The sequence below is a fragment of the Carassius gibelio genome, chromosome B5 (assembly GCF_023724105.1).
Source record: "Carassius gibelio isolate Cgi1373 ecotype wild population from Czech Republic chromosome B5, carGib1.2-hapl.c, whole genome shotgun sequence".
Taxonomy (NCBI): Eukaryota; Metazoa; Chordata; class Actinopteri; order Cypriniformes; family Cyprinidae; genus Carassius; species Carassius gibelio.
In genome coordinates, this window is record NC_068400.1 from 43418966 (window position 1) to 43429697 (window position 10732).

Sequence of the window (10732 nt, forward strand, 5' to 3'; positions counted from 1 at the left end):
TGAGGTATTCGAGCATAAGTGCAGATGGGCATTGTTCCAAAGACAGCTCCACCCAAACCACATTCTGACCCATGACCAGAGCTGGATGAGAGGCTGGGGACTGGGGAAGGTGCAGGGTTAGGGGTGTATCGTGCCAGGCTGAGGGTGATCTTTGCTGGAGTGGGTGCTCGTGTAGGTTTAGGCCTCAGGGTTGGGGTAGTTGAGCAGGATGAACCATTGAGACTTGGACTTGTGCTGAGTGCCGTTGCTCTGCCCCCTCCATCATCTGTGCGAGCCCCAATGCTGGCTGTCCGTGACCTAGAAAATCCATGCCGTGGAGTTGGAGATGTGTTGCTGTTGGAGACACCAGGAGTTTCCGTTCTAGCACGTCTGGAAAAGCCAACCTGTGAAGGTGGCAGATTTGGATGGTGTCGTCGAGAAGGTACACTGATAGGGTTAGAGGCAGTTCCTCCTCCACAGCTCACACCAACAGTCTGGGATTTGCTTCTTTGACGAAACTCTTCGCTCAGAGCCTTCATAGCCTCAAGAATGGTCTCATGCATGTTCTGCGCCACCACCGAATCTTCTACTTGCATCCAGAATTCTCCAGGGCCTGTCATGGCAGAACGACCCACTTCAATGAAAAAAAAGTTCTCTGAGTGGCCACAGCGTCGCACATTCATCAACTGGAGGACCACAGCTGCAACATCAGAGTTGAGCTTGACAAAGTTGACTGTTTTGTCTGTCAAGCAAAGTCTGTAGATTCCAACTAGATTTCTGGCCTGGCCTAAACCTTTAGGCCAGACTTTAACTTGCCAGACCTCCTTAAAGGCAGAGCCAGGGGAAGGCAGTCCACAGTCTCCTGCACTGCCACACTCCTCAGGAGTCTTACCTATAAATATAAAGGAAGAAATAGAAACAATAAAAAAGAAATATGCATATAATTAAAGCAATTGTAATGTTGATTGTGTCTATCCAGCTACTTATAGACATAATTTAAACATTACATTTCTTCAAATAAGAATTGTCACAAAAATTTATATTTTTTCCATAAAGAACAGTATTAGTTAAAGAAAGCTTTTTTATTAAACCATGCTAATATGAAGAAAATGAGTAACTTGCTGGTCACATTCTAAAACTTGTTGAGTGGTTGAATTTCATAAGTGGGGGAAAAACAAGTACAATGTTATATATATTGTACATGTTTGTCTTTTCTAACCCAATGTCATCTTCTTAATAGAACTGCCACGAAATTATCCTATTTAATTAAATATACATACATATTTTAAATACTTAATTACCACATAATTTATCCTCACATTTTGTGCAGTTCAAAAGGGTGAACGTTATATATATATATATATATATATATATATATATATATTGCTATTAAGCGCAAGGTCCGGGAACACGGAACACATGATATGTAAAAATGTATAGTCTGAATACACTGTAAGTCGCTTTGGATAAAAGCGTCTGCCTAATGCATAAATTCAATTTAATTTATTTAATTTAATATATATATATATATATATATATATATATATATATATATATATATATATATATATATATATATATATATATATATATATATATATATATTTGTTAATATATATATTATTTAAAAAAAAAAGTTATGTGCCATCCAAACCAATCAGATAGGTCAGGATTAATTCTTAATGGTTTGACTATATACTTTCTGGTTGTAACCGATTTGTTTGCAACCCACACTTGCATATAGTATTTTGTAGCGTCCTTGTAAAAAAAAACGACAAAATTGAAGATGCTCTCTGTGCAGCAGCTTGATAAAAACGCTACAGCCAAGTGAATCCATTATAGCCTTTACTGACGCTAATCAAACCGAGAAAGCTTTATAGAATCGCTTGCTCGGCAACTAATGTCTCCATATCATCACGCTGATGGCCTGCTGTTCAACCCGGTGATCGGTTCATTCAGCAGAGGGGGGGGGGGGGGTTCATATTCTACCAAAACAAGAGAGATGGGGAAGGGGGAGACCCGTATTCCAATAAACAAGCACGGCAGCCGCGGCTCCCCTCCCCGGCAGAATCGCTATGACAGAAATGTAGGTTACACGCACAACATGCACAAATGTGTAGAAAAACAAAAACAGTCGTGAGTGCTGCAGCAGCGTCCGCTGCACAATGCGCCACTCTTGCACTACGCACTGTAGTAGTTCTGTGATGAAGAGCATTTAAATATGAAATATTCCACATCTCGATTTTCTATAAGCAGTCTAATTGAAATCAAATTACGAGTTCGTCATGTATGAATGTATTGAATGGCTCTACAAAGCAAGCGCCGCAATTTGGTCATTTTAATACCGCGTGCGTCCAGATTATCAGGTGTGGTGGCTATTAAAAAGACGGGTGGGGTTGAACTTGCATTTGAATCCGAACAGCTTTGCAAATATAGATCCACTAATGCAAGGGGGCTCCCATCATCAACACGCAAGATGGGCAGGTTAAGCTACTACAACCACGAAGGTCCATGCTGCAGCCTATATGTGAATGACAGATCTTTCACTAATTCAACTCACGGTTATAATAATAATTTTCTGGCTCACATTTACATTGTAGATCCAGCATGGCCTGGTACCATTCGTTTTGGACCTCTTCGGTGTCGGCAGCTATGGCAAAGCTCTCCCCGCGGGTATACAGCACTATCATGTGCTTGTTCTTTGAATCTGCCCGTTTGTTGATGTTGAAGCAAGAGTCCAGGTTCACTGCTTTCTTTGGGACCGGTGATTTGCTTCGGAATTTTTTTTCGTTTTCATAATATTCGAGTCTGGCCGGGCCCTGCTCCGAGGCAGACCGGAGAACGAAAAAGCGCCGGTGCATAGATTTCTGCTTGCGGAGATAACCGCTTTTCCGCACGTCCTCGTAGCTCTGCGGCTCCATCGCCGCCTGATTCTCCATTGCTGGCCGAGTTTCTTTTTTTATCCACCAATGTCTGCCTAAAATCTGGGGTAGATTTTACATTCGTTCATTATAGCTGCAGTTCTCTTCTCTCTCATCATGCAATCACGGTCCCTCGAGGAGAGCCCAAATAAGCGCGTGAGCTTGTTTTCCTCCTGCTCCAGCTTATATGGCTATGTGCACCCAGGCTCCACTGACAGGCGTGCACATGCGGCATGCGACGTCTGCACTAGCATGCAGTTCTGCTGTATATCATTGCAAGCGTATCAGAATTGTTTACTGTACAGCTCTTGCCCGCACACTCAGATGCCCCCCTCTGTCTGTACGAGACTGGTAAACCCCGTTACTGCCAGTTCATGTACACGGTGTACACCGAGCGGAACGGAGACTGGGCAACATTGATTTCAGTGATGTCTGGAGATGGATTTGTTGAACGAGACAGTTCGGAATCCTCTGGGTTTAATTAACACATTTCGCGTGCCAGATTTTCTATTGGATATTCTATTATAGATTGTGATTGTGAATTTGGGTATGGCAATTCTGGGGAAATTATGTCGGACTTTTTTTTCTTCAAGGATCTACAAATCTACAAATTATTCTGTTTGTCACGTAGTAGTGCATTTTTTAAATATTAGCCTACTGTAAATGCGGAATCCCCTTCTCTGCGGTCATTGGCAAGTCTCTCGCGCTAGTGCATCCCTCATAGCGAGGCGTTTGCGACACCTGTTGGTTGCCTTTAGAAATTTTTGTGTCAGTGCAATACGGCGAAACTCGCTAGCCTTTTTTCACTTGAATCAAGAAATTAAACGAATATTAATACTGACTGAATTAAACATTTTGCGATTATCTCCATAAACTGTACACGAATGCGTGATTGCCTTTATATTTCATATGAAAACGGCGGCAGACTTCGATCGGCGGCTCCTTCCTGTCTTATATAGCGCGTTCTTCAATCCGCAGACCGAGAGACAGAGAGGACAATATATGTGTGTGAGCGTGTGTGTGTTTCTCGATGGACTGTTATAATATCTGCATCTGTGTGCAGTTCTTTGTCATAAATACAGTTTGCAAAATATAATGGGGGAAAAATCGGTTTTCCATCTCCTGTAAAGTTTCCGCTGCGTTCACCCTCATCTCACAATAGCTGTTTCCTCCAGCGAAAATGAAGTAGCCTACTTAACACATTAAACGACCATGTTGCCATTTTTATTTGAAAACTTTACTTCTAATATAAAACATGTACATGTGACAAAACGGTTTGCATATTAAAGATAAAGAAAGGGTTGTAGGCTACTAGCAAACAGTACAATTTTGTGTTTGAGAGAGAGAGAGAGATCAGGATTCAGGAAGACTTGTATGGCTTATTCAGTATACCTGAATAAATGATGTAATGGAATACAATAAGTTGCAAAATGCAATAAGTTTAGTTTACCACCTTACCTTATTAGCCATTTATTTTAAAAATGTATTTATATGTTTATTATTATGTTTTATTATTATACCCTATTTGGTGGTTGAGTCCCCCTAAAACAAAAATCTTAAAATTTTCCCTGGGTGAGAACCTTGAGCAAGGCACCGAACCCCAAACTGCTCCCTAGGCACCACAGCATTAGCTGCCCACTGCTCCGGATGGGTGTGCACTTGGATGGGTTAAATGCGGAGAACAAATTCAGAGTATGAAATACCATACTCGGCCGCATATCACTTCACTTTAACAAATAAGTATGTGTTAGATAAATAAGTATATAAGTGTATAAATAGTGTGTTCCACAATTATTGTCAAGTGTTTAAAAGATGGATTACCTGCAGTGTTGCCAATTTAGCAATTTAGCAACTTTTTCTTCCAAAAGAACCTATCAACAAATGTAGCTATTTTTTCATTTATTTGGCAGCTTTTAGCAACTTTTCATAAGTGACTCAAACAATAAAAAATACATACAGGGATCTGTTGGATGGGGGCCAGCTGGTCAGCACAGGTTTTCAGGGTGGTGTAACACAATCTGGGCCTGGTGCTTTCTTTCTCTTCTGCTTCTGAAAGACCTGGCATAGTGACACTCAGTGACATAGAGTTTGGACAAACTTATGAGTATAAATTAATTCTAAACATTTAAAATATAGTTTAATTATGTCCATCAAAATATAGTATAACTTTGTTTGTATAAACTATATATTTTATATTTTTATCAAATTTCCCAGCGTCTCACTTTAGGAAATGTGGTTCAGAAAAGTGGGACAGTATGATTAACCTAATGTGGCACAGTTTTTCAGTCGGTCAAAAATGTGTGGTAGGGCATGGTTTGTGGGACAAACAAGGTTATTATATATATTTTCTATATTATGTAATATTAGAATGTGGTTACTGCAGATGTTTAAATGGGTCATATGATGCGATCCCAATCTTTCCTTTCTCTTTGGAGTGTTACAAGCTCTTGGTGCAAAAGATCTGCAAAGATAAAGTCTCAAATTCAAAAAGATATTCTTTATCAAAGTTAACGGTCCACCACACCCCCCTGAAACGTCTAGTTCTAAAACGCCCCCACATCTCTAAGTCACTATGTGGGAAGATTTGCATAACGATGCTCAGATGTTCATGCAAAGAAATAATTCTCGTGGTGGTATTGTTGTTGCCGCTGCCGCCATGTCGTAAAGATGCTGTATGTTTGGTTGTGAAAGCAAATTACTTTGATTTGCCTTCTAAACAAGGAAAATATCCACTTTGTCCAGAGTGATGCACAGTGATGACCAAGATGGTAACGTTCCGCTTCACTCACTTTGAGCTTCAAAAACGCTCTTCAGAAACCTACAGGTGACATCACAGACACTACGTCCGTGTTTTTACCATCTATACTTATGATAGGATATTTCTTCTGTGCAACCTAAGAAATATTTATTTCAGAAAATTTTATCAGAACCTAAAGATCCATGGTTCACACAAGCACAAGATACTTTCACATTTTATTCTATGACACAGTTACACCCCACTCTTGAGTTTTTTTAAACGGTCACGTTTCTTTAAAAAGACAGTTGCTAACAAGTTGCTAAATGGGACTACAGGCACTGTGCTGGGGGACTAGAATTTTATTGAATAGTATGTGGAGACAGGTTTTTCATTAAAATGTTCATATCAATCAAGGATTTATTGACTTTTAATGCACCTTCTTTCTAAATCTACAGAAATATGTGCTTTCATATGTCATTTAGTTATGGTTATTTCATTTATTTTCTATAATATTTATTACTGTTTATTAGTTTGGGTATATATTCAAGATAATAACAAAAAGGTTTATGCAGTGTGGATTAAAATTAAATTACAGAGTAAATAATTTTCACTGAACACAAGTTGTCGGGAGTATGCTGATGGTGACATTGAAGGCAAAGACTGGAGCTGTAGTTCGTTTATAGCCTAACTTTAGCTTTTAAGTTCTGCCTCTTTAATTTAGGCTTCATGAAAGTTTTAATTGTTTTGTGAAGTTTAGCTTGATGGACAAAACGTGTAAGTTTCATGAACTATAGGTGAACACAGAGTTTTTTTTTTTTGTTTTTTTTTTGCTACAAACCAAAAGCCTATGGAAAACTTTGCTTTTTGTTGAGGGAACCAGTGTGATGCTAACAGCCGATCGGCCTGCTCTGTTCTTGTGAATCTCATTACTATCTTGTATTGCCTTATTGTATATCTGTTTTTTGCAATTAAAAAAAACAGCCGATCGGCCTACAAAGTGACGTCATACATAAAACATGCAACGCGGACTATTGTGTTTCCCGGAGTTTTATTCAGTCACTTTATATTGGACATTTTAACAGTATTAAAGACAGTTAATTCAAATGTTTCTTACATTTAAGGGTATTTAAGGGTATTGTGTTGTCTTCGCTCGTTTTAACCATATATATGGTTTCAACTGCACGCAACGAAGGGTATGTCTTGGTTGGCCAACTACTAAACGTTCACCGCTTCAGCGTTATCCAGTGAGCGGTGTGCTTCGTCTCTTCTCAAGACATCAAAAATATTGTCGTAAAGTTATTTTAAACGAGAAAGGAAATGGCGGTAAACGCAGGCCCTGCAAATTCCGCAGTGATCGCTGACGTCTCGTTCTCGTTTCAGGATGAACTGACTGCGACCCTGCAGAACGCGCTCGGCGTCGCGGTAGAGATCGCCGTCGCTGAGATCACGAGACTGTTGGACAGAGCACTCAAAGACGTGCAGGTCAGAATTCAACAGGCTTTACGGGACAACAGTGCTCTGAAGTTCAAGCTACAAACAGCTGAAACACAACTTTCTAATGTCTGTGGTCGCTTAAATCAACAGCCACAGAATTTTGAAGATTTTAACGTTAGCAGAGAGCTGGTGACGACCCCCATTAGCTGTGGCGGGGTACAGCGCGGGGGTTCACAGTTAAATCCCCTTAATAACGTCCGGCAACAAACCGAGCACGCTGTAGACTCGAAACATGTATATGAGGTATGTGGACACAGGGAAACTGATGTATTCCAGCGAGGACCAGTCTGTGGGAACCCCCAAGGAGGCGCATGCGCGCAGGCTTCCAGCTTGCTAGAAGAGTCAACCCCCTATAGATTAGAGGAGACAAATGGTAAGTTATTCGGAGACGATTAAAATGCGTACGTTTAAAGGCTTAAACCATTTAAAATTACCGAATGTCAATGATTTCGCAATAACAAACCGCCCCTGTAACACCTGGCACATTTTGGCTTCATGTTCATTTATATCCCTTGTGGGTTGTTATTACCCATAACCTTGTGCTGTCGCAGTGGTGAAATCTATATACACTTGTATGACACTGTTCAGGGTTCAAGTTGTTTAAAACATGCAATTAAAAAAAAAAAAATGTTTTTGTTCTCAGATGTCAGGTGTTTTGTGTTACATTTTCTGTTATTTTGTGAAAATATTACAGTTACCAATAAGCCATCCCATAATAGCTTAAACATTTCCACAACATTTTTTAACTTTTTTATTTTTACGTACATTTAACAAGATTGTTTTCTACAGTGCATGCTTTGGAAAGTATTGATGAAATTGAATGAGACACTTCTTTTTTTAGACTTCAAGAATGAGCAACACAGTATGACCAAAACTGAGCAGGGATGTGCTGAAATGGTTACAAACGTGCTGAGTGAGGATTCATCCCTTGAAGTGGCTGTAAAGGTAGAAAAAGAGGAGGGATATGGTGAACCAGTCCCAGTTACCCTCTCTGTAGTCGAGGAGCCTAACTCAGACAGACTTTCTCTGGCACAGTCTCAACTACTGGAAGACTGGAGACCTGAGCCATTGCAGTCAGAGAGCTGCCAAACAAACATGCACTGCCAGTCCACCAGCCAATCCCTAGGTAAGTGCTGTATAAGTAATATGTCATGCTAGTGAGGCTGATATTATTTTGCAAATGGTATTATATTATCAGGACATAAAAAAAAATATCTGGTCTTAAAATTGGACCAGACGAACATCAACACATGACATATTACACAGGGTAATTATGTATTTAACAAAAATAAAGTGACAAAGTTGTGACACCCTTACTGTTAACACATGAATCAAGAGTGTAAGTAGAACTCAGGCACTGCTAATCAAATTCCTTGAATTAATTGATCGTCAAAAAGTGTGAAGCAGAAGTTTTGGCAGTTTGCTGGTCTGGAGCCTTCAGGTGTGTGTTAACACAATATCAATGAGATAAGACATCAGCAATGATCTTAGAGAAGAAATTGTTGCTGCCATCAATCTGGAAAAAGTAATATGGCCATTTTCAAACAATTTGAAGTCTGTCATTCTACAGTGAGACCGATTATATTTGCAAGTGGAAGACTTTCAAAACAGACACCAATCCTCCCAGAAGTGGATGTCCCAGCAAATTCACCCCAAGATCAGACCATGTAACACTCTGAGAAATGTGGTTTTATTAACAAAGTTCAGGAGGAGCACGATCAGATAATCATCCAAATTGGCACAGGTGCATCTAGTTTAGCTAATCATCTTAACTAGCACACAAGCTTGTATATATATCCAGTCTTCCTACCTCCTGTCCCACGTCGGTTTTTCGGTATCCCTCCTCCACCCCAACTCCTCACTTCTAATCTATTTACAGCTAAAGCTTGGTGACGATTGGGTGAGGAAACGGGACAATGATCCCAAGCACACAAGCAAATCTATAACAGAATGGCTGAAAAGAAAAGAATCAAGGTTCTGCAATAGCCCAGTCATGGTCCAGACTTCATCCTGACTGAAATCATGTGGTGAGAGCTGTGCATAAACAGATGACCACAGACCTCAATAAACTGGAGCAACGTAGTATAGAAGAGTGGGAGAGAAATTCTTCCAGAACGATGTGAGCGACTGATTAAGTCTTACAGAAAATTATTACTTCAAGATTACTTCATAACTGCTAAAAGTGGATCTACAGGCAATTGAATCAGGGTGTCCAAACTTTGTCAATCATGACTTTAACACCTTGGTTTTGCTTTTGTTAATCAATTAATGACACAATGTGATATGTCATGATATTGTTCATCTGAGGCTTTATTTTGAAATTTTAAGACTTTCCAAGGTCCAGATATTTTTGTTATGTCCTGATACCATGGAATTCAGTAGGATGTCCTAACATTCTCACATGACGTATATGCCATTATGCAAGACTTTCTTTAATGTATTTTTCCCTTTCCTTTGCCTCACAACCTAGATTTCCTGTCATCTTCAAGCTCAGGTCAACAAAGCCACTTCCCAAAGCTCCACAACAATTACAAGGGTCCTGAGCGCCATACGTTTCCCCCTGGCCGAAGATTGTATCGTTGTGGCCTGTGTGAGCGAGACTTTAACCGTAAACAACATCTCAAGATCCATCAGAGGATCCATACAGGAGAGAGGCCATACACTTGCTCCATCTGCAGCGCACGCTTCCGTCACGCATTGACCCTCAAGCGCCACTCCCGCATCCATACAGGAGAGAAACCTTATGTTTGTGAACAGTGTGGGAAAACGTTTCGAAATGATGGTGGTTTGAAGTTCCATCAGTGTTCATGACAACAATTGTATAAATGCACTGTTTATGGTAGTCATGTGTTGCAGGATGAATCCCAGCATAGGGTCACCCTAGGAACAGAAAGGTTATTAAATGGATGATTCACCCAAAAATAAAAAAACTCTGTAATCATTTACTCCCCCTCGAATTGTTCCAAATTACTGTAGTTAATATTTGATATTTAATATCCAAGATATTTTAAATGAAACCTGAGTGTTTTCTGTCCATCCATTAAAAGTCCAGCTAACCAAAACTTTCAAGAACCAAAATTAAGTTGTTGCTTTTTAAGTTTTTTTTAATTATTATTATGAACAGATTTACTTCAGCCTTTTATTTACATCTTAACAATAATCAACATGCATAAATAGAACATGGCATTTGGTAAACATAGAAGCTTAATCACTGAGGTTTGTTGTGGCTTGTGATGCATACGTGATGCACTTTATGTTTGTGTGTTTATATGGAGAATCCACAAGACTTGGATTAAACTTTTCATATGGATTTGTTTTACAACGCCTTTTGTGGACTCTTTGGATCTTATAAGTTTTAGTTACCTAGACATACAGGGGAGGGGCAAAACCTGTTTTATTTTTATTAAAATATATCTTAATTTGTGTTTCAAAGATTAAACAAAGTGTAATGGGTTGGAAGTTACAAGATGGCAAATAAAAGAATTGAACTTTTTAGGTGAACAATCCCTTTGAGATGATATTCCTGGATTTATCCATGAAATGACTGTCCCTGCTTTAAAGTTCAAAGCATCGGGTCAAGTAGATATCTATAGTACCTTAA

The 10732-nt window shown here is 39.5% G+C and overlaps 2 protein-coding genes across 2 annotated transcripts; one reads left to right on the forward strand and one right to left on the reverse strand.

Annotated features, from left to right (window-relative positions):
• Window positions 1-2: 2 nt before the first annotated feature.
• Window positions 3-3220, reverse strand: LOC127958209 (insulin receptor substrate 1-like; the record flags this gene model as incomplete). The annotated part of the gene is made up of 2 exons (XM_052556992.1): window positions 2567-3220; window positions 3-871 (listed from the first exon to the last, which is right to left on the reverse strand). Coding segments are annotated over exons 1-2 (1221 nt in total), but the record flags the coding sequence as incomplete, so codon positions are not given.
• A 3601-nt stretch (window positions 3221-6821) lies between these two features.
• On the forward strand, window positions 6822-10453 carry LOC127958459 (zinc finger protein 460). The gene is made up of 3 exons (XM_052557334.1): window positions 6822-7504; window positions 7973-8253; window positions 9598-10453. The coding sequence occupies exons 1-3, from the start codon at window positions 6955-6957 to the stop codon at window positions 9940-9942; spliced, it is 1176 nt and encodes a 391-aa protein (XP_052413294.1). The 5' UTR covers window positions 6822-6954; the 3' UTR covers window positions 9943-10453.
• The last annotated feature ends 279 nt before the right edge of the window (window positions 10454-10732 follow it).